Source organism: Pristiophorus japonicus, chromosome 6, assembly GCF_044704955.1.
Source record: "Pristiophorus japonicus isolate sPriJap1 chromosome 6, sPriJap1.hap1, whole genome shotgun sequence".
NCBI classification, from domain to species: domain Eukaryota; kingdom Metazoa; phylum Chordata; class Chondrichthyes; family Pristiophoridae; genus Pristiophorus; species Pristiophorus japonicus.
In genome coordinates, this window is record NC_091982.1 from 147,134,539 (window position 1) to 147,161,414 (window position 26,876).

Here is a 26,876-nt window from a genome sequence, read left to right on the forward strand (position 1 = left end):
ACCTGCTGTTTCTGCTTCGTCCTACTCTAACTCATCGTCCAGGAAGCTCTGGCTTTGGTTACCCTCCCTTTTCCCCTTGTGGGTGTCATGTATCTCACATTACTGTATATAACTGTATCTTACCATGCTATACATGATTGTAACTGGATATGACCTGTAACAACAAGCATACCTTACCACCAGGGGTGCACTTGCAGGAGACACTCCATACCTGTCCCACTGAGGTATATAAAGGGAGGTCTCAGGCAAGTGCGACACCAGAGAACTGGAATTAAAGGTGCAGGTCCTGAGTGACCTTGACTTCAGCATGTGTCTCGTGTAAGTCAGTACATTAGAGTCAGGACTTAACAGTGGCGACGAGTTACGGGATCACAGAATCCACAGAATGGCTACCAACAGCTCAGATGAGAAATACAATGCTGGAGACAATTGGGATGACTTTATAGAAAGGCTCCAGCAAATCCTTGTGACCAATCTGGGCGACAATAAGGCAGACAAGAGAAGAAGAGCCCATCTCTTGACCAGCTGTGGCTCGAAAACATACGCTTTAATGAAAGACCTGCTGGCACCCGAGAAACCAGCAAGCAAGTCGTTTGAGGAGTTGAGCACACTGGTGAGAGACCACGTGAAGCCAGCGAGCAGCCTACACATGGCCAGACACAGGTTCTACAACTACAGACGCTGTGTGGGCCAGAGCATACCCGACTTCATGGCGGAACTTCGGAGGCTGGCTAGTTCATGTGAGTTTCCCGATGAACTAAGGAGAGAAGTACTGAGAGACTTTTTTATTGAAGGAATAGGCCACGCAGGCATATTCCGAAAGCTTATAAAGACTAAGAACTTGACTCTAGAGGCAGCAGCACTGGTCGCACAGACGTTCTTGGCAGGCGAAGAAGAAACGAGGCTGATCTATACTTCGGGTATGACAATCAACGAGGCATCGGAACAAGGGGTTCACATTTTAAAACAAACCACTACCCCCACACAAAGACAAAGGCAGGAGAGCAGGCCTTCAACAGCAGACAGTGGCGCCAGAAGCCATCAAAATCAAGGGCCACATGAACGGCCGATCACACCTCATCAACCCACAATACGAGCAATCAACAATAGATTGAGAGAAGCTCAAGGGAGATCAGCCAGACGCAGCTCATCCTTCGGAAACAATGGAAACGGTCTGTGTTGGAGATGTGGGGGAAGGCACTCAATCAGGGTTTGTTGATTTCAGCATGCCGTTTGCAGAAACTGCAACTACACAGGGCATTTGGCTCGCATGTGCAGAAAAACAGCAGCTCGGCTGGTATACGAATCGGAAGGGTCGGAAAGCGGACCGGAAGACGGTTGGAAAAGTGCACAGGACGCCGAAGTACAGCAGGTTAACACAATCAATATCCATGTTCTTGCACCAAGACGCTTCCAATTATGATGAGGGTTCTACTCAACGGGATATCCGTCAACATGGAACTGTTTGAACAGCTGTGACTGCACAAAAGCAACAGACCAAAACTCACAAAGATCGACACCAAACTAAGGACCTATACCAAAGAAATCGTCCCAGTCCTTGGCAGCGCCATACTCTCAGTCACACACAAAAGGGATGGTGCACCACTTTCCCTGTGGATTGTCCCTGGGGATCTCCCAGCCCTGTTGGGGAGAAGCTGGCTAGCAGAACTTAATTGGAAATGGGATGATGTACACGCCATGTCGTCAGAGGAACGGACCTCTTGCTCAACAGTTCTAAGCCGTTTTGAACATCTCTTTCAGCCAGGTGTGGGCATCTTCAAAAGGGCTAAAGTTAGAATCTACATCACACAGAATGCCAGACCGGTCCATCACAAGGCTAGAGCTGTGCCTTATGTGATGAGGGAAAAGATTGAAAACTAACTGGACCGGCTTCTGCGGGAAGGCATAATTTCTCCCGTGGAATTCAGCGACTGGGCAAGCCCCATCGTCCCCGTCATGAAGCCTGATGGATCCGTGCGAATCTGTGGAGATTACAAGTCTACCATAAACAGAGTCTCCCTACAGGACCAATACCCGTTGCCCAGAGCGGAGGACCTATTTGCCACGTTGGCTGGAGGAAAACTTTTCTCGAAACTTGACCTCACATCTGCGTATATGATGCAAGAACTGACCGAAGAGTCTAAGCTACTCACCACCATCAACACACATCGAGGCCTTTTTGTGTACAATCGATGCCCATTCAGCATCAGGTCGGCAGCTGCTATATTCCAGTGCAATATGGAGAGTCTGCTCAAGTCCATCTCGGGGATGGTTGTGTTTCAAGATGACATACTCATCACGTGCAGGTCCGGGAGCTCCATCGCGAGCACCCAGGGATCGTCCTTATGAAGGCCATAGCCAGATCTCATGTCTGGTGGCCTGGCATTGACGCGGACTTGGAGCTCTGCATCCGTCAATGCACCATTTGTGCCCAACTCAGTAATGCCCCCAGGGAGGCCCCCCTAAGCCCCTGACCCTGGCCCACCAAACCGTGGTTGCGGGTGCATGTAGAATATGCGGGCCCATTCATGGGCAAAATGTTTCTCGTAGTCGTTGATGCATTTTCAAAATGGATCGAGTGCACCATTTTAAACTCGGAGCGCCACCTCCACCACTGTGGAGAGCCTTAGAACCATGTTTGCAATGCACGGCATTCCTGACATATTGGTCAGTGATAATGGTCCGTACTTCACCAACGCAGAATTTCACGATTTTATAGTTGACCACGGTATAAATCATGTTAAAACGGCACCTTTCAAACCGGCCTTCAATGGCCAGGCGGAGTGAGCAGTGCAGATCATTAAACAAGGCATGCTCAGAATCCAAGGTCCCACGCTGCAGAGCCGCCTGTCGCGACTGCTGCTGGCATACAGATCTCATCCGCATTCGTTGACTGGGGTTCCCCCCGCGCAACTATTGATGAAACGAACCTTAAAGACCAGGCTCTCGTAATCCTCCCAGACATGCATGAAATTGTTGAGGCTAAGCGTCAAAAGCTAACTGAGTACCATGACCGAAATTCGATGGGGAGGTGGAATGAGATAGGGGACAAAGTGTTTGTGCTAAACTATGGCCGGGGTCCCAAATGACTTGCAGGGACAGTAACAGGCAAGGAAGGAAACAGGCTACTGGTTGTACAAATGGACAATGGCCAAACCTGCCGGAGGCATTTAGACCAAGTGGAAAGTAGATTCACTGATGACACTGAAGAACCAGAGGCAGACTACAATGTGGAACTCACACCACACCTGGGCCAGATCTCTCCACAATTCGCTGAAGATAGCCTTCCTCCGTTAAATATTTTTATTTTAGATTGCTTCTTGTAGTTCTCCATAACTAATCTAAACTGTACAATATTATGATCACTCTTCCCGAGATGCTCCCCACTGTGCCTTTATCCACTTGACCCATTTCATTCCCCAGGACTAGATCCAGCAAAGCTACCTTCCTCGTTGGGCAGGAAACATATTGATCAAAAAAATTCTCCAGAACGCACTTCATAAATTCCTCCCCTTCTCTGCTTTTAACACAATCACTGCCCCATTCAATATTTGGGTAGTTAAAGTCTCCCATTATCACTGATCTATAGTTCTTCCATCTCTCAGTAATATCCTTGAAAATCTGCTTCATTATCTGGTGACCTATAAAATTAATCAAGTAATGTAATAGCTCTTCATAATTGCTGATGTTAATCCAGCTCCCTCACACTGTCACTCAGTAACCATCCCCCCCCAGCACCCTGTGTTACTGACTGTATCTCTATTGATGTTAATCCAGCTCCCTCACACTGTCACTCAGTAACCGCTCCCCCCCCAGCACCCTGTGTTACTGACTGTATCTCTACTGATGTTAATCCAGCTCCCTCACACTGTCACTCAGTAACCCCTCCCCCAACACCGTATGTTACTGACTGTATCTCTACTGATGTTAATCCAGCTCCCTCACACTGTCACTCAGTAACCCCTCCCCCAACACCGTATGTTACTGACTGTATCTCTACTGATGTTAATCCAGCTCCCTCACACTGTCACTCAGTAACCGCTCCCCCAGCACCCTGTGTTACTGACTGTATCTCTACTGATGTTAATCCAGCTCCCTCACACTGTCACTCAGTAACCGCTCCCCAAGCACCCTGTGTTACTGACTGTATCTCTACTGATGTTAATCCCGCCCCCTCACACTGACACTCAGTAACCCCTGCCAGCCAGAGCTGTATGTTAACTACCCCCACAGATAGACAGTCTGTTTCAGCCCTTACAGCCAGGGGAAGGACTACAGAGAATGACAGCGATGGGAACTCGCATTTAGAATATCTGGATTTTGGAAGAGCCGAGAGTTTGTTTAGCAATTCCTTGCTGTATTGCACCACCTAGTGTGCAGTGAGTGATATACGATTTGGAAGCAAAACCCTATTGGAAGTCTAGTGACAGTACAGGCATTGAGTATTTTTACATAAGGTGTCGGGTTTAAATCATTTTTCGCAATTTATTAATTTTATTAACGCATTGCTTTTGATCGCAGACAAAATTTTATTTTTATTTGGAAATGAGCAGGTCTCCTGGAGTGATGCCGCTGACGAGGCTTGAGCCTAATTGTGTCATAAGAACATAAGAATTAGGAGCAGGAGTAGGCCATTTGGCCCCTCGAGCCTGCTCCGCCATTCAGTGAGATCACGGCTGATCTTCTACCTCAACTCCACTTTCTTGCACTGTCCCCATATCCCTTGATTCCCTCAATGTCCAAAAATCTATCGATCTCTGTCTTGAATATACTCAACGACAGAGCCTCCACAGCCCTCTGGGGTAGAGAATTCCAAAGATTCAGCTCCCTCTGCAGTGCTTTCAGTGTGTCATAGAGAGACTGAGTAAGCTGCACTATGTAATCTGTGTAAAATGTCAGCTTGCCTTCCAGCTGCTGAGAATCAAGACTTGGAATCGGAGGAAGATGACGGTAAGTTCCAGGCAAAATTCAACGTTTCAACAACCAAAGCCAATAAACTATGAAGCAAAAGCCTGGGAACCTGCCCTACTCGGGTGGGCTTTTTAAATATCCCTCTCACACTCCGCATCGAGCGAGAGGTTAGTCGGAGCCATGTTGGACTGTTTGCCTGGTGTGGTACTGAGCCACAGAGACCAGAAAGGCCCCAGACTCCATCCCCAGTCTGAGTGAGCTGATCTCAGCCAGACCTGGTCATTTGCCCCAGTTGCCCCCTGGTGTCTGAATTCCGCTCACTGCCCCCTGCTGGACAGATCCTGCGAGTGGTTGCCGAGTGAAGGAAGGTTTGGGTTTGGCTGTGACGCCCCTCACAGTGGAGTAGCCGCCCAACATGCACCGGGTTCACGTTCGACAACAGACTGAGGTGGTGGAGGTACCTGTGACCCGGAGCCGTCCCCCCCCCCCCTCAGCACCCTCGCCCCCCCCCCGGGGTTAGTGCCTTCAGGAGAGGAGGGGATGGAACTGAGTGGGGAAATGAAAGGACAAGCAAAAGTGTTTGATTTTTAACTAAAAATCCGGAGGCACATTTTAATCAAAACAAGTTAAACATAGAAACTGTCATGTTCTCTCTCTGACTCTCTCTTGCTCTTTGCATCTCTTTACCCTTCTCTCCGTTTCTCACTCTCGCTCCTTCTATCAAGCTCTATCTTTCACTCTATATCTCATTCTCTCCGCTTCTCTCTCACTCACCCTTTCCGTCTTGCACTTACTCTCTCCCTCCATCTCACACTCTCTTCATCTCTCTGTCTCTCTCTATCTCTCTTTCTCTGTCATTCACTCTCTCCGTCACACTGCTGCTCCATCCCTCACTCATTCTTCATCTCTCTCTTTCATTCTCCACCTTTCACTCTCTCCATCTCTCACTCATCCGTCCGTCTTTCTCGCTCCCCCCGTCCCTCTCTTCTCTTCCCCCCCCTCCCGTCCCTCTTCCCCCCCCCCCGTCCCTCTCTTCCCCCCCCCATCCGTCCCTCTCTTCCCCCCCCGTCCCTCTCTTCCCCCCCCCGTCCCCCTCTTCCCCCCGTCCCCCTCTCTTCCCCCCCGTCCCTCTCTTTCCCCCCCCCAACCCTGTCCCCCTCTTTCCCCCCCCCGTCCCCCTCTCTTCCACCCCCGTCCCTCTCTTTCCCCCCCCCCTCCCCCCGGCCCTCTCTCTTTCTCTCCCCCCCCCCCCCCACCCACCCCGGCCCTCTGTCTCTCCATCTCTCTCCGTCTCTCTCTCTCTCTCTCTCTCTGTCTCTTTCTCTCTCTGTCTCTCTCTCTCTCTCTCTCTGTCTCTCTCTGTCTCTCTCTCTCACTCAGTGTCTCTCTCTCTCACTCAGCCTCTCTCTCTCTGTCTCTATCTGTCTCTCTCTCTCTGTCTGTCTGTCTGTCTGTCTCTGTCTCTCACTCAGTCTCTGTCTCTCTCTGTCTCTCAATCTCTCTCTCACTTAGTGTCTCTCTCTGTATTTTATCAATACTTACTCCACAGATCTGGAGAGTTCATTAGACCGGAAGCAGCAGCTTCTCGACACCATGAGACAGAATCCAAAATTCATCAAACAGTTTCGCCCCATCCTGGAAGAGACGTTGGAGGAGAAGTTGAAGAGCATGGGTCTGAAAAAGGTACGGCCGGGAATGGGTCAACATTGGGATTGGGAGCAGTCATTAACATCCGTGCAGTAAACACAGCAGATAAAATCTCCCAAAACCATTCATTTCCATTAATCCAGGTTAATTAACCACTTTCAAATAACAGTATTTCAATTTCATTCTGTGTTTCGTAACTGGGATTGGCTGTCGTCTCTTCTCACCTTTCCCAGTAAGCTGCACACAGCTGCTCCTGATTCCCATTCCTGCCCAGCCCGCTCACGATTCACTCCCTGTCCCACGGGGTATTCACTCCCTGTCCCACTGGGGGTTCACTCCTTGTCCCACTGGGGGTTCACTCCTTGCCCCACGGGGGGGTTCACTCCCTGCCCCACGGGGGGGTTCACTCCTTGCCCCACGGGGTATTCACTCCCTGTCCCACGGGGTATTCACTCCCTGTCCCACTGGGGGTTCACTCCTTGCCCCACGGGGGATTCACTCCCTGTCCCACTGGGGGTTCACTCCTTGTCCCACTGGGGGTTCACTCCTTGCCCCACGGGGGGGTTCACTCCCTGCCCCACGGGGGGGTTCACTCCTTGCCCCACGGGGTATTCACTCCCTGTCCCACGGGGTATTCACTCCCTGTCCCACTGGGGGTTCACTCCTTGCCCCACGGGGGATTCACTCCCTGTCCCACTGGGGGTTCACTCCTTGTCCCACTGGGGGTTCACTCCTTGCCCCACGGGGGGGTTCACTCCCTGCCCCACTGGGGGGTTCACTCCTTGCCCCACGGGGGGGTTCACTCCTTGCCCCACGGGGGGATTCACTCCTTGCCCCACGGGGGGGTTCACTCCCTGCCCCACGGGGGGGTTCACTCCTTGCCCCACGGGGGGGTTCACTCCCTGCCCCACGGGGGGGTTCACTCCTTGCCCCACGGGGGGATTCACTCCCTGCCCCACGGGGGGGGGGTTCACTCCCTGCCCCACGGGGGGTTCACTCCTTGCCCCATGGGGGGTTCACTTCCTGCCCCACGGGTGGGTTCACTCCCTGCCCCACGGGGAGATTCACTCCCTGCCCCACGGGGGGATTCACTCCTTGCCTCACAGGGGGTTCACTCCTTGCCCCACGGGGGGTTCACTCCTTGCCCCACGGGGGGGTTCACTCCTTGCCCCACGGGGAGATTCACTCCCTGCCCCACGGGGGGATTCACTCCTTGCCCCACGGGGGGTTCACTCCTTGCCCCACGGGGGGGTTCACTCCTTGCCCCACGGGGGGATTCACTCCCTGCCTCACAGGGGGTTCACTCCTTGCCCCACGGGGGGTTCACTCCTTGCCTCACGGGGGGATTCACTCCTTGCCTCACAGGGGGTTCACTCCTTGCCCCACGGGGGGTTCACTCCTTGCCCCACGGGGGGGTTCACTCCTTGCCCCACGGGGGGGTTCACTCCTTGCCCCACGGGGGGATTCACTCCTGCCCCACGGGGGGATTCACTCCCTGCCCCACGGGGGGGTTCACTCCTTGCCCCACGGGGGGGTTCACTCCTTGCCCCACGGGGGGGTTCACTCCTTGCCCCATGGGGGGTTCACTTCCTGCCCCACGGGGGGGTTCACTCCCTGCCCCACGGGGGGCGGGGGTTCACTCCCTGCCTGCCCCACGAACCTCTGGTGGTAATGCGCATGGTGGCTGTGGGCACTGGACATGTAGAGCTCCCCGATTCTGATTCCTATCTCTACCCATGGTGCTGAAGCTAGGCCAGGACCTCCACGATTTTCCCCCTCTTTCCCCCCCCTACCCAAACATTGGGAAAGGTTCATGGGCAGAAATTGGAAAATCACAAACAGGACTTTAGAGAAGCTGTGTTTGTGCAGGACAGGATTGGTGGAGGTTGGGGATTAGATATAGTGCAGTAAAGTGCTTTGAGATGTCCAGTCTGTCTTTCTTTTCATTCTTTCTATGACTGGAACTGTAAGATTATTCAGAGTTCTTGGACAAGACATAAAAATAGACAGCCACTAGTGATGCTCGAATGTTGAGTTTATTAAATTCACAGTGTGATATACTGAACAACCGGCGATAGTTTGATGAGTTGCTCACAGCCCTTGGTCTCTGGAGCCTCTCGGACACAGGCGTCGTCCTCCGTCTGTCCCCTCACTCTGGGGTTTTTGCGATGTCTGTGTGAAGGTCCTTTTTGTTCAGGTTTTTATCCTCTTTCTTGCTCAACGTTTGATTAAAATAATGTCCACATATGGTTTTTAACAAGATTCCATACTGGTTTTAACAAAATCTGTTATGTTCAGAATAACTCCACAAGACTGTATGCTGTAACCCCAAACTGATGTGACCGTAGTCTCTTAAATCAAACTCCAGAGTGAAGAAGCAGCATGGCAGACAACCTTTTATATACTGGCTTGCACGGGGTGTGTGGGGGACCCTTGGGCCTCCAACAGGTGCGCCCCCTGGTGGCAAGTCTTACACTATTATAAAGTTTACATACATAACAAGATCCATCATGGGTTTTTAACAAGATCACATCCTGGGTTTTAACAAGATCACATCCTGGGTTTTAACAAGATCCATCATGGGTTTTTAACAAGATCACATCCTGGTTTTAACAAGATCACATCCTGGGTTTTAACAAGATCACCTCCTGGGTTTTAATAAGATCACATCATCTTGTCTGATTTTGTTTTTTTTAAGCAAAGCTCAGCATGCCATGTACAGGTTACTAGAGTTCATTCAGAATCTTCGACGTTGGTTATAGATACTTGGTTAATGGGAAGTTGACTATTCTATGCTTACACTTATATACTATTATTACTATATTATTACTAAAAACATCTAAGTACTGGCCTTTCGCCCAGAGCCAATGAAAGTGGGACCGATCAGGAGTGGAGAAGCTGTCACAGTTACTCTATAGATCAGTAGTTTAGTCTCTCCTGCTCACCGAGATGGCCGATCCCTCAGTACTTTAAGTACCGCGGGGTCTTTTCTGCCCCTCCTGACCTATTGCATCCCTCACAGCCCGATGGTCCTGCATTGGTAAAGAATCAGCAGCTTCCTGTAACTTCTTGTTCCTTCAGCCACCAATTAGGGGCTTTGCTGCCACCTTTTAGGAAGGAGGGTGGAAGAGCAAAGGATTACTACAGGCACTGTCCCTTTAAGAGATGGGTGCCCTTTGCACTCCCTCTGTAAACTGAGATTCCTGTTGCAGCTGGTTTTGCTTCTGTCCGCACACCTGGATAAAGAATGGCATCTTCTTGCCTATTGTCCACACTGTGAGGTTCTGAGGTGCACGCTCACTTGTAAAATGCTTCCAGAAGGTTCTGCGCCAGTGCCCCTGTTATGAAACTCTGTGCCCTGCCCGGTGTGGTACAGGGCACAGAGTTGATCGACCGCTGCCCTTGATCTCAGTGTGGGCCAGCTGATCGGTCTGGGTTATGATGGTGGTTAAAATGATTAGGCAGGGTTCCTGCACCTGATCACTGTCCAGTGATCCCTGCGGGAAAGCGCGTGCCTTGTTGACGCCAGGTCAGGACGGGATCGGACTTGGCTGTGATGCCACCCATTGCCGAATAGTCTGCCAACACATACGGTATTAATTGCCCACCCCGGCCCAGGAGGTTTGGGTGATTATCGTGAGCCCAAGACCAGCTAACTCAGACCATTTCAGAGGGTAGTTAAGTATCAACCATGTAGGTGTGAGACTGGAGTCACGTATAGGCCAGATGGGGTAAGGACAACAAGGTCCCTTCTCTGAAGGCCATAGTGAACCAGATGGGCTTTTATGACAATCCGACAGCTTCATGGTCACTTTCACCGAGGTCAGCTTTGTATTTGCAGATTTTTAAAACTGAATTCAAATTCTCAAACTGTCCATGGCGAGATTTGAACTCATCGTCGCTGGATTACCAGTCCAGTAACACTGCCGTACAGTATCATGGTTAAACTACCAACTGAGTCATTGGGCCAGCCCTGCCTTTGATTTTCTGATGACCATTTCCCCTCCAATCCCCAAACTGACCGAGGCGAGAACGGCCCACGACAGTGACCTCTCGGGATGTGGCGTCACTGGCAAAGGGCGGCATTTATTGCTCATCCCTAATCGCCCTCGAGAAAGTGGTGGTGAGCCGCTGCATTGAACCGCTGCAGTCCGTGTGGTGAAGGTGCTCCCACAGTGCTGTTAGGGAGGGAGTTCCAGGATTTTGACCCAGCGACGATGAAGGAACGGCGCTATATTTCCAGGTCAGGATAGCATGTGACTTGGAGGGCGATTGTGGAGGTGATGGTGTTCCCATGCTGCCCTTGTCCTAGGTGGAGGAGGATGTGGGTTTGTTATTGGGCTGTATTCACTGTATATGTCGGCCTCCCACTGCACACGCTCACATTCTTACCCGAGTGGAACATCTAACTGTGTGTAGTTGCTCAGCACTGTGTGAACAAGGAGCAGTTACACGATCCCACACTGCCAGGGGGCATCAGCGCTGTAGCCCTAGTCTAGGGGCCCAGTGCCCCGGCTCAGAGTTTGGGATACCAGTCCCCTCTCCCCCTCCAGCGGGTGTACCAGTGAGGTACCAGACTTTAACACAGGCCTGTTGGATTTTGGTGCAGGGCTCGAAGGGAATCGCTGCCCAGACGCTGAAGAGCCTGAGCCTGACGGTGGGGAAGCAGCGCGAGAGCAAGGCCAGGCACTTCCGCGAATTCACCAACCTTCGGAAGCGGTTTGCCAAGGTCGTGGTCGAAAAGGTCAAGGAACAGCAACGCAGCGAGGGGTACTCCTCCCCTCCCCCGCGGTCAGGTAAAGGTGCGTGTTGTTGGCATGCTTCGGCCGAACCAGCTGACCCTTTCCTCGTCAATCATTCCCCACCCACCCGCTGCCCACCCTGCCCCTCAATCCCCTCGCTGTGTCTCGCTTGGTCGTCTTCCCTGGGAAATTATTTCACGTCTCGGCTGTCACCTGAGTAATCGTCTTCTGCCGGACTCCCCTCTCGCTCTCCCTCTCCCTCTCCCTTTCCCTCTCCCTCTCCCTCTCCCTCTCCCTCTCGCTCTCGCTCTCCCTCTCCCTCTCGCTCTCCCTCTCCCTCTCCCTTTCCCTCTCCCTTTCCCTCTCCCTCTCCCTCTCCCTCTCGCGCTCCCTCTCCCTCTCCCTCTCCCTCTCCCTCTCCCTCTCCCTCTCCCTCTCCCTTTCCCTCTCCCTCTCCCTCTCGCTCTCCCTCTCCCTCTCCCTCTCCCTTTCCCTTTCCCTCTCTCTTTCCCTTTCCCTCTCCCTCTCCCTCTCCCTCTCCCTCTCCCTCTCCCTCTCGCTCTCGCTCTCGCTCGCCCTCGCCCTCTCTCTCTCCTAACTGCCTCCTTTGGAAGTCTCGTGCTGCCCTGGTAGTTGAAGTGAACAACTTGCCTGGATTGGCCATGTCGAGTCTCGCTCACAATCTCGAGGGCCTCGGGCAAGTCTCCCCCTTTGTCATGGGGAAGGTGTTTTATTTCTCCTGGCTGCTGTTATTTGAGCAGCTTTCCCTTGCACGCACTGACCTGCTCTGCGTTGGTGCAGGCGGTCTCCAGCCTGACCTGTCAGGCCCATTTCCTGCATCTGCACTGCCCCTTTTGTGTTGAGAGAGCTTGCACCCAACGGCTTTCCCATTCAGCAGAAGGTTAGTGTAAGAAGCTGGTGGACTTCTTCTGGAACAACAGGAAGCACTGGGTCTCTGCTGCAGTCTTGAGTCTCCCACTTAGGGAGGGCGGTCAGGCGTTGGTGTGCGTCAGCACCCAGCTAGTGACTTTCCGTCTTCAGACCCTGCAGAGATACCTTTACGTCGAGCCCCCTCCTAGGTGGCGTGCGCTGGCGACGTATTTCTTCCGCCAGCAGTACAGCCTCAACTATGACACACAGCTCCTGTTTGTGAGCTTGGGGGGCCTCAGGACCGCCGTCCAGGGGCTGCCTGTCTTTTACCAGGAACTCATCAGGGTCTGGAACAAAGTCTCCACCAAACGCAGCTCTCCCCCGGCTGGAGTGGCGGCTGTCCTGCAGGAGCCGCTGCTCGGGAATCCGTACCTCCACGACCGAGGTTTTAGGTGGCAGTCGGACGAGAGGGCTGTGGCTGGCGAGGTGACCAGGGTCAGGGACCTGCTCGATGGCGGAGGAGTGGGCTGGATTGTGCCAGACGTGCTGGCACGACGCCTAAACTAGGCCGACGTCCGGTGTGCGGCCAATGCCATCGAGTCGCTAAAAACAGCTCTGGGCCCTGACTCTGTTAGGTGTGTCGAGGAGGCTCAGGCATGTGGGGAGATCCTGTCCGAACTGACCCCCGTCCGGACGGAATTCCTCATCGGCACCAAGCTCCGAAACCTCCCTCGGGAGCCGGCGCCTCGCAACTTGAGCCGCCTCGGCGAAATCCCCTCCGTGCCTTTCAGTTCTACGCGGAGGGGTTTCCTGTACGTGCTGCTCCTGCACACTCTCAACTTTGCCATCCTCGTCTGCCATCCGGACACACCATGGGGCACCATCTTGCCGTCCGGAGGAGGCGGGGGTCCCCGATGGAGTGCACTCTACGCGGGAGTCCTCCCACTATGTATTGGGGACTTGGCCTGGAGGGTGGTGCACGGAGCAGTCACATGCAATAAGTTTTTAAGTCGGTTCACGGGCTCCCAGGCCGCCTGCAATTTCTGCGGTCTGGAGGAGTCCGTGTTCCATGTTTTTATCGAATGTGCGAGGTTGCAGCCCCTCTTCCAATATTTGAAGGGGCTACTCCTCAAATTCTGGCTGCACTTCAGTCCCACACTCCTGATCTTTGGGCACCCTGTGCGGAGGGGAGCGGGTAGGTCCGAGGGCCTCCTCGTAGGACTGCTCCTGGGCACGGCCAAGGGGGCCATCAGCGGGCGGTCGAGGGGGTTGTTCAGCCCGACTGCCTGCCTCTCTTCCGCGGTTACATCTGGGCCAGGGTGTCCTTAGAAATGGAGCACGCGGTGTCCACCGGTACGCTTGCGGCCTTCCGCGAGAGATGGGCGCCGGAGGGACTGGAGTGCATCGTTACCCCCGGCAACCAAATTTGAATTTGATTTAAGTTTACAGTAAAAAGTTAATTTGTTTATTTGTTAGTTTTAGTGCCCTCTTTAATAACCCTAACCCTAAACCTTTAATATGGGGGGCACTTGTTTTATGGTTTCAACTAAAAAGTTGTAGAGCTGTTGAGTTGTGAGTGGCTTAGCCAGTCACGTGATGTTCACAAGTCTCAATAAAACCCCAGCCAGTTGGGTTCGGGGGATCCACGATGAGGCAGGTAGTTGTGAGCCTGGTGGATGAACTGGTAATGTGTAGTGCGATTGTTAAACCTTTGCTAATAAACCAACTAGTTCTTAATAGCAATGTGTTGCTATGAATTCTTAAGCAAAGAACCCATGAAGCAAATACATTTTAGTTATAACCATGGGGAAGAGTCAGTCGCAGGCATCAACCACGACCTTCCCTCGGTCACGCCGACGGTACTGTGTTTTATTTTAAGTTGGCTTTATCCCTCGGGAGCAGTAACAACAGAGGAAATGAGGACAGAATGTAAGGGGGCGAAGGCAAGATTAGTGGCTCATCCATCCACACAAGGCAGGTCGCAGGTTTGATGGTCGATCTTCGAGAGGTGGGGCTTTCTAAACTAGAATCGCAGAGACTTCATTGAAGCGTTCCCAATGATGAAGGGATTAGATTGCATCTGTGTGGACAGGCCATTCGAGTCTGGGAGGTTGGGGAAAACGCAACGCGTGCCTGTCAGCTACACAAGCAGAGGACTCGGTTCAATGTCACAAAGTTTTCCTTCTCGAGGATTAAGAGGCGATCTGATCGAGATGTTTAAAATAAGGATTTCATTGGGTAAAGAAACTATTTCCTCTGGTAGGGTCGTCCATAGCCTTAAAATTAGAGTCAGGCCGTTCAGGGGTGAAGTATTTCTTCACACAAAGGGCAGTGGAAAGCTGGAGCGCTCTCCCCCCAAAAGGCTGTGGATGCTGGGGGCCAATCGGAGCTGTCAAGACTGAGGAGTCGAAATTCCCCCACCTGCTAACGCCGGCGATGGGCGGCAAGGTCTTACTGTCGGCAGTGAGCGGCGTGCACGGCTCTGGAGGACTTCAGTTGGGTCTCTGGTGGAGGCTCCAAGAGGTAATGCTGCGCCCTCTGACTCCACCCCCCTGGTGATGTCATCCAGTGTGCCGCGCCCCCTTGTGGCCGCTCTCGCGATATTTGGTCTCCACGGCGACCTTCCCGGCAGGCGCTCACACAGCCGGCAAAAAGTGGTGAGTACATTGCGGATCTCGGGCGGCATCGCACGGAGAGAAAGGCAAGTTCTTTTTCGTTATTTATTTCAACGTTTATGTATTAGTTGTACCAGTGTGTGTGCGGGGCGGAGAAGTTTTCATGGGTTTTTTTTCTTGCCGTTTTCCTAACTCGCATGCCGGCAGCCTCCCGTCGGGAGATTGAGTCGGCCTCCTGAGCTCCCGCCCCGTTGGCCCCGAGGATGAGTATGCAATGCCACTTTTAGCGCTGCTCTCTCATCTTTGGGCGTAAACACTGAATTTGGCATTTTGGCCCTGCGCTAAAACCGGCACTCAGCCGGTGACACCGCCTCAAAAACGGCCATAACCAATAACGACGCCTGAGATCAATATATTATTGTTGGGTAAGGGGGTCAAGGGATACGGAGGAAAGGCGGGAAAAAGGAGTGGAGGTGCAGACCACCTGATAGAAAGGCGGAGCGGGCTGAAGGGGCAGAATGGTTGCCTCCTGTTCCTATGAATAATCTGCTTTGCCCTTTAATTACAGCACGGAAACACACCAGCCCACCACAGAAAGCAGCTGCCAAAAGGACGTGGCCTCAAACTGCAGCGTTGAAGCCATCTCGAGGGATCGACTCGAAGCTTTTCCCGACTGAGGTGCCCAGACCCGCTCCACGGCACCGGGCTGCCAGTCCTACCCGTTCCGCCGCTGCCAGGTACGGCTCCCCAGCTCGGTCGCTGGCTGCTTTGAGGACGCTTTTGTTGTTGGGAGATCAGGGGTCATTCTTCAAGAGTTGTTTAACCCAATCCAGAGTGGGAAGTTCAGTAGTGTCCATCGTAGCTCCGGTTGGTAGCCATCTTAGCCCCGAGTCAGAAGGTCGAGGGTTCGAGCCCCACTCCTGAGACTCGGCCACATAATCCAGTCTTTGACAGTTCAGTGGAGTACTGAGGGGGCGCTGCACTGTCAGAGGTACCGACTTTCGGACGTTAAACCGAGGCCCCGCCTGCCCCCTCAGGTGGAAGTAAAAGATCCCACGGCACTTTTCGAAGAAAAGCAGAGGAGTTCTCTGGTGGGTATAGGCCTGTCCCTGATGGACACAGTCATTGATGGACACAGGCTTGTCACTGACGGGCGCTGTCACTGGTGGACACAGTCACTGATAGACACAGACCTGTCACTGGTGGACACAGTCACTGATAGACACAGACTTGTCACTGGTGGGCGCAGTCACTGATAGACACAGACCTGTCACTGGTGGGCGCAGTCACTGATAGACACAGACCTGTCACTGGTGGACACAGTCACTGATAGACACAGACCTGTCACTGGTGGGCGCAGTCACTGATAGACACAGACCTGTCACTGGTGGACACAGTCACTGATAGACACAGACCTGTCACTGGTGGGCGCAGTCACTGATAGACACAGACTTGTCACTGGTGGGCGCAGTCACTGATAGACACAGGCCTGTCACTGGTGGACACAGTCACTGATAGACACAGGCCTGTCACTGGTGGGCGCAGTCACTGATAGACACAGGCCTGTCACTGGTGGGCGCAGTCACTGATAGACACAGACCTGTCACTGGTGGACACAGTCACTGATAGACACAGACCTGTCACTGGTGGACACAGTCACTGATAGACACAGACTTGTCACTGGTGGGCGCAGTCACTGATAGACACAGACCTGTCACTGGTGGGCGCAGTCACTGATAGACACAGACCTGTCACTGGTGGACACAGTCACTGATAGACACAGACCTGTCACTGGTGGGCGCAGTCACTGATAGACACAGACCTGTCACTGGTGGACACAGTCACTGATAGACACAGACCTGTCACTGGTGGGCGCAGTCACTGATAGACACAGACTTGTCACTGGTGGGCGCAGTCACTGATAGACACAGGCCTGTCACTGGTGGACACAGTCACTGATAGACACAGGCCTGTCACTGGTGGGCGCAGTCACTGATAGACACAGGCCTGTCACTGGTGGGCGCAGTCACTGATAGACACAGGCCTGTCACTGGTGGGCGCAGTCACTGATAGACACAGACCTGTCACTGGTGGGCGCAGTCACTGATAGACACAGACCTGTCACTGGCAGGCGCTGTCACTGGCGGGCGCTGTCTCTGGCGGACACTGTCGCTGTTGAGTACAGGCCTGATCTATAGGAAAATGAGGCCCCCACGGACTGCCCCAGTGGATGTAAGTGATCACTAGTTGAAGAAGAGCAGGGTATGCTAAAGGTCTCCAGCCCAGGCTTCCTCCCTTAACCAACACCTCCAGAAACTAGTCTGATGGGCATTTGTTCATTTGTTAGGACCTTGCTGTGCACAAAATGGCTGCCTACACAGCAACAATGGGGCGGCTTACTGCGATCGTAACTCTACACCAGGCACATGCTGGTCTGACCTTTGACCTTCATTAAAAACCGGTCGATGTGAGGGATCACGAGTTGAAGAAGAGCAGGGAGTTCCCCCAGTGTCTGGGCCAACATTACCCCCTCACCCAATACCACAAAAACACATTTTATGCTCCTGTGTTCATTTGCTGTTTGTTGGACCTTGCTGTGCGCAAATTGCTGCTGTGTTTGCCTACACTACAGCATGACTAACACGTCAATGGTAATTCATTGGATGTAAAGTGCTTTGGAGGAGGGGGTAGAGTGGTGTCGAGGATGTGAAAGGTGCCATCTAAATGCAAGCTTCTTCTTGCATTCGTTCACCCAGTCCCGAATGTTCTTGGCCCCTGACGCGTGTTGGGGTATAGTTCCATGGTGGGCGGCTTCTGTCAGCAGGGGAAGCTGATCTGAGCCCTGTGTCTTATGGCAGACCAGCTGAGAACTTGCAACCATTTCACAGTAACCTGCTGCACCATGGTGAGGGGCCTGTCACTGCTACTCAATAAAAAAAATATTAATAGAGCTATTGGGGCTGGATTTTCGGTCCGTTGCTGCCTGTTTTCGCTCCGGAGGTGGGGTAATGGCGGCGGAGAGAATTTCCGGGCAGGTGGCCAGCTTCCAGCGCCCCGCCGGGACATTCGGTGCGGGGTTTGCCGGGGTGCGAAGCAGTATGGCCCGGGAGAGGCGAGCCGGTGTACAAGGCCCCTGGTCCCAATCCGTAGCGCCCCTCAGCGCTCCCTAGTGGGACCGCCTGTGAAAGCAGGCGGTTCCTGCTGTACCAGCGGCAGTGAGGGATGGAACGTCGCCCTAATGTAAGGGTGATTGTTTTTTTTATTGTTTTATTTTAGCGATTCGTGTGGATGTGGCGTCAGGAAAGTTTTGGGAATGTTTTTGGTGTTTTTTAGGGCGATTTCCCCCCACTCCCATGGAAGCCCCTCTCAGGGCGCTCTGAGGCCGGCTGTTTACCTCGGGATTCCAATTGCTCAGCCGGCCTAGCGCCCTGAGAGAGATGTGTAACGTCTCCCTTAGCGCCCCGCTCAGGGCCCAGCTGCTGAATTTTGCGGCTGCAGATGCAAACCATTTCCTGGGGCAACATTTACCGCCCTGCCACCATTACCGCCTCAAAATGAGCGGTAACTAATTTCCAGCCCTCGATCTTTATTCCCTGCCACTGCGGGGAGATACTTGATCTCCACTTGGCATGATTGGTGCCAGAAGTTACCTGTGTGGACGAATCAGGGTCTGTATCCCAGCAGTCTATTGGCGCAGCATTCCCAAACATGGCCCTCAGCAAAAAGTTAGTGGGTGTCTCGACAACGTGTTTTAAATCCCATCGTTCTTACAGTTTTCTTCCCTCTCTTTCCCCGCCCCACGTCTCCGCAGCACCCCTCCATTCTCTTCTGACGACGACTCGGTTGTGGACAGTGCCTATGTCACCAGCGTGGGAGTCAAGGATGCCCCCAAGGTTCGGGTCATCCAGTCGAAGCAGAAGCAGAGCCAGGCGACCATGAGTGACGACGATGACTGGTCGGACACCGATATCTCGACGGGGGTCCTGAGCCCGCCCGCTGGGGTGCCCGTGGTCCGCACCCCACCAGGTATCTGCCGTGACTCAGCTCCTGACGTTCAATTTGAACAACCCAACCCTGGAGTGTTTTTGCACTGACGCAGTGGCTTGCTGAGTCTCACCCAGTACGTGCCGTGAGTGTACCGTGACCACAACAATAACTTGTATTTATATAGCGCCTTTAACCTAGTACAACGTCCCAAGGCGCTTCTCAGGAGTATTATGCGATAACAATTTGACACCGAGCCGCATAAGTAGAAGTTACGGCAGGAGACCAAAAGCTTGATCAAAGAAGTAGGTTTTAAGGAGCATCTTGAAGGAGGAAAGAGAGGTAGAGAGACGGAGAGGTTTCGGCAGGGAGTGCCAGAGCTTGGGGCCTCGGCAATAGAAAGCATGGCCACCGATGGTTGAGCGATTATAATCAGGGATGCTGAGGAGGGCAGAATTAGAGAAGTGCAAATATCTCGGGGGAGGGGGGTGTGGGTTGTGGGGCTGGAGGAGATTATAAAGAGAGGGAGGGGCGAGGCCATGGAAGGATTTGAAAATAAGGATGAGAATTTTGAAATCGAAAGCCAATGCTTAACCGGAAGCTAATATAGGTCAGCGAGCACAGGGGTGATGGTGAGCGAGACTTGGTGCGAGTTCGGACACGGGCAGCCGAGTTTTGGATCACCTCTAGTTTACGTAGGGTAGAATGTGGGAGGCCTGCCAGAAATGCGTTGGAATAGTCAAGTCTGGAGGTAACAAAGGCATGGATAAGGGTTTCAGCAGCGGATGAGCTGAGGCAAGGGCGGAAACGGATGATGTTCGGAGATGGCAGTCTTAGTAATGCTGCGGATATGTGGTCGGAAGCTCATTTCAGGGTCAGATATAACACCAAGGTTACAAACAGTCTGGTTCAGCCTCAGACAGAAGTTGGGGAGAGGGATGGAGTCAGTGGCTAGGGAATGGAGGTCGTGCCGATTTGTGTATTCAATTGGAAAAAAAATTCTGCTCATCCAGAATTGGATGTTGGACAAACAGTTTAGAGACCGTGGAGGGTCGAGAGAAGTGGTGATGAGGTAGAGCTGGGTGTCAACAGCGTACATGTGGAAAGTGAGGCTGTGTTTGTGGATCATGGCACCATCCTGAGAGAGTGCAATGGGTGTTTTCATGTTCAGCATTGGGCACAGAACCAGTTCGCACGACTGACACTCACTAACAAGAGCATCGGTGACTGGACGGTGGGAAGTGGTTATCTTACTGGGCTAGTAATCCAGGGCCCGAACTAGTAATCCAGGGCCCGCACTCGTAATCCAGGGGCCCGCACTCGTAATCCAGGGGGCCGCACTAGTAATCCAGGGGCCCAAACTAGTAATCCAGGGGCCCGCACTAGTAATCCAGGGGGCCCGCACTAGTAATCCGGGGCCCGAACTAGTAATCCAGGGGGCCGCACTAGTAATCCAGGGCCCGAACGAGTAATCCAGGGCCCGCACTCGTAATCCAGGGGCCCGCACTCGTAATCCAGGGGCCCGCACTAGTAATCCAGGGGGCCCGCACTCGTAATCCAGGGGGCCCGCACTCGTAATCCGGGGCCCGAACTAGTAATCCAGGGGGCCGCACTAGTAATCCAGGGGGCCCGCACTAGTAATCCAGGGGGCCCGCACTAGTAATCCAGGGGGCCCGCACTAGTAATCCAAGGGCCGGCACTCGTAATCCAGGGGGCCCGCACAAGTAATCCAGGTAGCTCGAACTCGTAATCCAGGGGGCCCGCACTAATAATCTAGGGAGCCCGCACTAGTAATCAAGGGGACCCGCACTAGTAATCCAGGGACCGCACTAGTAATCAAGGGGGCCCGCACTAGTAATCCAGGGGCCCGAACTAGAAATCTAGGGGCCCGCACTAGTAATCCAGGGGGCCCGAACTAGTAAACCAGGGGCCCGAACAAGTAATCCAGGGGGCCCGAACTAGTAATCCAGGGGGCCCGAACTAGTAATCCAGCGGGCCCGCACTCGTAATCCAGGGCCCGAACTAGTAATCCAGGTGGTACGCACTAGTAATCCAGGGGGCCCGCACTAGTAATCCAGGGGGCCCACACTAGTAATCCAGGGGCCTGAACTAGTAATCCAGGGGCCCGCACTCGTAATCCAGGGGGCCCGCACTCGTAATCCAGGGGGCCCGCACTAGTAATCCAGGGGGCCCGCACTCGTAATCCAGGGGGCCCGCACTAGTAATCCGGGGACCGAACTAGTAATCCAGGGGCCCGCACTAGTAATCCAAGGGGCCCGCACTAGTAATCCAGGGGGCCCGCACTAGTAATCCAGGGGGCCGCACTAATAATCCAGGGGGTCCGCACTCGTAATCCAGGGACCCGCGCTATTAATCCTGGGGCCCGCACTAGTAATCTAGGGGGCCCGTACGAGTAATCTAGGGGCCCGAACTAGAAATCTAGGGGCCCGCACTCGTAATCCAGGGGGCCCGCACTAGTAATCCGGGGCCCGAACTAGTAATCCAGGGGCCCGCACTAGTAATGCAGGGACCCGCACTAGTAATCTAGGGGGCCCGCACTAATAATCCAAGGGGCCTGCACTAGTAATCCAGGGGACTTGCACTAATAATCCAGGGATCCCGCACTAGTAATCCGGGGCCCGAACTAGTAATCCAGGGGCCCGCACTAGTAATCCAGGGGGCCCGCACTAGTAATCCGGGGCCCGAACTAATAATCCAGGGGCCCGCACTCGTAATCCAGGCACCCGCACTAGTAATCCAGGGGGCCCGCACTAGTAATCCAGGGGCCCGAACTAGAAATCTAGGGGCCCGCACTAGTAATCCAGGGGGCCCGAACTAGTAAACCAGGGGCCCGAACGAGTAATCCAGGGGGCCCGAACTAGTAATCCAGCGGGCCCGCACTCGTAATCCAGGGCCCGAACTAGTAATCCAGGTGGTACGCACTTGTAATCCAGGGGGCCCGCACTTGTAATCCAGGGGGCCCGCACTAGTAATCCAGGGGGCCCGCACTAGTAATCAAAGGGCCGGCACTCGTAATCCAGGGGGCCCGCACAAGTAATCCAGGTAGCTCGAACTCGTAATCCAGGGGGCCCGCACTAATAATCTAGGGAGCCCGCACTAGTAATCAAGGGGACCCGCACTAGTAATCCAGGGACCGCACTAGTAATCAAGGGGGCCCGCACTAGTAATCCAGGGGCCCGAACTAGAAATCTAGGGGCCCGCACTAGTAATCCAGGGGGCCCGAACTAGTAAACCAGGGGCCCGAACAAGTAATCCAGGGGGCCCGAACTAGTAATCCAGGGGGCCCGAACTAGTAATCCAGCGGGCCCGCACTCGTAATCCAGGGCCCGAACTAGTAATCCAGGTGGTACGCACTAGTAATCCAGGGGGCCCGCACTAGTAATCCAGGGGGCCCACACTAGTAATCCAGGGGCCTGAACTAGTAATCCAGGGGCCCGCACTCGTAATCCAGGGGGCCCGCACTCGTAATCCAGGGGGCCCGCACTAGTAATCCAGGGGGCCCGCACTCGTAATCCAGGGGGCCCGCACTAGTAATCCGGGGACCGAACTAGTAATCCAGGGGCCCGCACTAGTAATCCAAGGGGCCCGCACTAGTAATCCAGGGGGCCCGCACTAGTAATCCAGGGGGCCGCACTAATAATCCAGGGGGTCCGCACTCGTAATCCAGGGACCCGCGCTATTAATCCTGGGGCCCGCACTAGTAATCTAGGGGGCCCGTACGAGTAATCTAGGGGCCCGAACTAGAAATCTAGGGGCCCGCACTCGTAATCCAGGGGGCCCGCACTAGTAATCCGGGGCCCGAACTAGTAATCCAGGGGCCCGCACTAGTAATGCAGGGACCCGCACTAGTAATCTAGGGGGCCCGCACTAATAATCCAAGGGGCCTGCACTAGTAATCCAGGGGACTTGCACTAATAATCCAGGGATCCCGCACTAGTAATCCGGGGCCCGAACTAGTAATCCAGGGGCCCGCACTAGTAATCCAGGGGGCCCGCACTAGTAATCCGGGGCCCGAACTAATAATCCAGGGGCCCGCACTCGTAATCCAGGGGGCCCGAACTAGTAAACCAGGGGCCCGAACGAGTAATCCAGGGGGCCCGCACTAGCAATCCAGGGGGCCCGCACTAGTAATCCAGGGGGCCTGCACTAATAATCCAGGGGGTCCGCACTCGTAATCCAGGGGACCCGAACTAGAAATCCAGGGGGCCCGCACTAGTAATCCGGGGGGCCCGCACTAATAATCCAGGGGCCCAAACTAGTAATCCAGGGTCCGAACTAGTAATCCAGGGGCCCGAACTAGTAATCCAGGGCCCGAACTAGTAATCCATGGGGCCCGCGCAAGTAATCCAGGGGGCCCGCGCTAGTAATCCAGGGGGCCCGCTCTAGTAATCCAGGGAGCTCGAACTAGTAATCCAGGTGGCCCGAACTAGTAATCCAGGGGGCCCGCACTAGTAATCCAGGGGGCCCGAACTAGTAATCCGGGGGCCCGCACTAGTAATCCAGGGAACCCGCACTAGTAATCCAGGGCCCGCACGAGTAATCCAGGGCCCGCACTAGTAATCTAGGGGGCCCGTACGAGTAATCTAGGGGCCCGAACTAGTAATCCAGGGGGCCCGAACTATTAATCCAGGGGGCCCGCACTCGTAATCCAGGGCCCGAACTAGTAATCCAGGGGCCCGCACTCGTAATCCAGGGGGCCCGCACTAGTAATCCGGGGCCCGAACTAGTAATCCAGGGGGCCGCACTAGTAATCCAGGGGGCCCGCACTAGTAATCCAGGGGGCCCGCACCAGTAATCCAGGGGGCCCGCACTAGTAATCCAGGGGTCCCGCACTAGTAATCCAGGGGGCCTGCACTAATAATCCAGGGGGTCCGCACTCGTAATCCAGGGGGCCCGAACTAGAAATCCAGGGGGCCCGCACTAGTAATCCGGGGGGCCCGCACTAATAATCCAGGGACCCAAACTAGTAATCCAGGGTCCGAACTAGTAATCCAGGGGCCCGAACTAGTAATCCAGGGCCCGAACTAGTAATCCAAGGGGCCCGAACTAGTAATCCAGAGGGCCCGAACTAGTAATCCATGGGGCCCGCGCAAGTAATCCAGGGGGCCCGCGCTAGTAATCCAGGGGGCCCGCTCTAGTAATCCAGGGGCCCGAACTAGAAATCTAGGGGCCCGCACTAGTAATCCAGGGGGCCCGAACTAGTAAACCAGGGGCCCGAACGAGTAATCCAGGGGGCCCGAACTAGTAATCCAGCGGGCCCGCACTCGTAATCCAGGGCCCGAACTAGTAATCCAGGTGGTACGCACTTGTAATCCAGGGGGCCCGCACTTGTAATCCAGGGGGCCCGCACTAGTAATCCAGGGGCCCGAACTAGTAATCCAGGGGCCCGCACTCGTAATCCAGGGGGCCCGCACTAGTAATCCGGGGCCCGAACTAGTAATCCAGGGGGCCGCACTAGTAATCAAGGGGGCCCGCACTAGTAATCTAGGGGCCCGAACTAGAAATCTAGGGGCCCGCAGTAGTAATCCAGGGGGCCCGCACTAGTAAACCAGGGGCCCAAACGAGTAATCCAGGGGGCCCGAACTAGTAATCCAGGGGGCCCGAACTAGTAATCCAACGGGCCCGCACTCGTAATCCAGGGCCCGAACTAGTAATCCAGGTGGTACGCACTAGTAATCCAGGGGGCCCGCACTAGTAATCCAGGGGGCCCGCACTAGTAATCCAGGGGCCCGAACTAGTAATCCAGGGGCCCGCACTCGTAATCCAGGGGGCCCGCACTTGTAATCCAGGGGGCCCGCACTAGTAATCCGGGGACCGAACTAGTAATCCAGGGGCCCGCACTAGTAATCCAGGGGGCCCGCACTAGCAATCCAGGGGGCCCGCACTAGTAATCCAGGGGGCCTGCACTAATAATCCAGGGGGTCCGCACTCGTAATCCAGGGGACCCGAACTAGAAATCCAGGGGGCCCGCACTAGTAATCCGGGGGGCCCGCACTAATAATCCAGGGGCCCAAACTAGTAATCCAGGGTCCGAACTAGTAATCCAGGGGCCCGAACTAGTAATCCAGGGCCCGAACTAGTAATCCATGGGGCCCGCGCAAGTAATCCAGGGGGCCCGCGCTAGTAATCCAGGGGGCCCGCTCTAGTAATCCAGGGAGCTCGAACTAGTAATCCAGGTGGCCCGAACTAGTAATCCAGGGGGCCCGCACTAGTAATCCAGGGGGCCCGAACTAGTAATCCGGGGGCCCGCACTAGTAATCCAGGGAACCCGCACTAGTAATCCAGGGCCCGCACGAGTAATCCAGGGCCCGCACTAGTAATCTAGGGGGCCCGTACGAGTAATCTAGGGGCCCGAACTAGTAATCCAGGGGGCCCGAACTATTAATCCAGGGGGCCCGCACTCGTAATCCAGGGCCCGAACTAGTAATCCAGGGGCCCGCACTCGTAATCCAGGGGGCCCGCACTAGTAATCCGGGGCCCGAACTAGTAATCCAGGGGGCCGCACTAGTAATCCAGGGGGCCCGCATTAGTAATCCAGGGGGCCCGCACCAGTAATCCAGGGGGCCCGCACTAGTAATCCAGGGGTCCCGCACTAGTAATCCAGGGGGCCTGCACTAATAATCCAGGGGGTCCGCACTCGTAATCCAGGGGGCCCGAACTAGAAATCCAGGGGGCCCGCACTAGTAATCCGGGGGGCCCGCACTAGTAATCCAGGGTCCGAACTAGTAATCCAGGGTCCGAACTAGTAATCCAGGGGCCCGAACTAGTAATCCAGGGCCCGAACTAGTAATCCAAGGGGCCCGAACTAGTAATCCAGAGGGCCCGAACTAGTAATCCATGGGGCCCGCGCAAGTAATCCAGGGGGCCCGCGCTAGTAATCCAGGGGGCCCGCTCTAGTAATCCAGGGAGCCCGAACTAGTAATCCAGGTGGCCCGAACTAGTAATCCAGGGGGCTCGCACTAGTAATCCAGGGGGCCCGAACTAGTAATCCGGGGGCCCGCACTAGTAATCCAGGGGGCCCGCACTAGTAATCCAGAGGGCCCGAACTAGTAATCCGGGGGCCCGCACTAGTAATCTAGGGGACCCGCACTAGTAATCCAGGGGGCCCGCACGAGTAATCCAGGGACCCGCGCTAGTAATCCAGGGGCCCGCACTAGTAATCTAGGGGGCCCGTACGAGTAATCTAGGGGCCCGAACTAGTAATCCAGGGGGCCCGAATTATTAATCCAGGGGGCCCGCACTCGTAATCCAGGGCCCGAACAAGTAATCCAGGGGTTCCGCACTAGTAATCCAGGGGCCCGCACTACTAATCCAGGGGGCCCGCACTAGTAATTCAGGGGCCCGAACTAGTAATCCGGGGCCCGAACTAGTAATCCAGGGGGCCGCACTAGTAATCCAGTGGCCTGCACTAGTACTCCAGGGGGCCCAAACTAAAAATCCAGGGGGCCCGCACTAGTAATCCAGGGGGCCCGCACTAGTAATCCAGGGAGCCCGCACTAGTAATCCAGTGAACCCGCACTAGTAATCCAGGGCCCGCACGAGTAATCCAGGGCCCGCACTAGTAATCTAGGTGGCCCGTACGAGTAATCTAGGAGCCCGAACTAGTAATCCAGGGGGCCCGAACTATTAATCCAGGGGGCCCGCACTCGTAATCCAGGGGGCCCGCACTAGTAATCCGGGGCCCGAACTAGTAATCCAGGGGGCCGCACAAGTAATCCAGGGGGCCCGCACTAGTAATCCAGGGGGCCCGAACTAGTAATCTAGCGGGCCCGCACTCGTAATCCAGGGCCCGAACTAGTAATCCAGGTGGTACGCACTAGTAATCCAGGGGGCCCGCACTAGTAATCCAGGGGGCCCGCACTAGTAATCCAGGGGCCCGCACTCGTAATCCAGGGGGCCCGCACTCGTAATCCAGGGGGCCCGCACTAGTAATCCGGGGACCGAACTAGTAATCCAGGGGCCCGCACTAGTAATCCAAGGGGCCCGCACTAGTAATCCAGGGGGCCCGCACTAGTAATCCAGGGGGCCGCACTAATAATCCAGGGGGTCCGCACTCGTAATCCAGGGACCCGCGCTATTAATCCTG

General features: G+C 54.7%; 1 protein-coding gene across 3 annotated transcripts in view; it reads left to right on the top strand.

The window, feature by feature from the left end:
* dzip1l (DAZ interacting zinc finger protein 1-like) overlaps positions 1-26,876 on the top strand; it is a 258,300-nt gene that overhangs the window by 57,469 nt on the left and 173,955 nt on the right. For 2 of the 3 annotated variants that reach the window (XM_070883278.1, XM_070883280.1), the window contains 5 exons: positions 4,900-4,950; positions 6,461-6,594; positions 11,168-11,360; positions 15,354-15,522; positions 18,597-18,811. In XM_070883278.1, coding sequence (XP_070739379.1) covers positions 4,900-4,950; positions 6,461-6,594; positions 11,168-11,360; positions 15,354-15,522; positions 18,597-18,811 — 762 coding nt within the window. The remainder of the gene's footprint in view (positions 1-4,899; positions 4,951-6,460; positions 6,595-11,167; positions 11,361-15,353; positions 15,523-18,596; positions 18,812-26,876) is intronic. The other variant, XM_070883279.1, reaches the window with a different exon arrangement.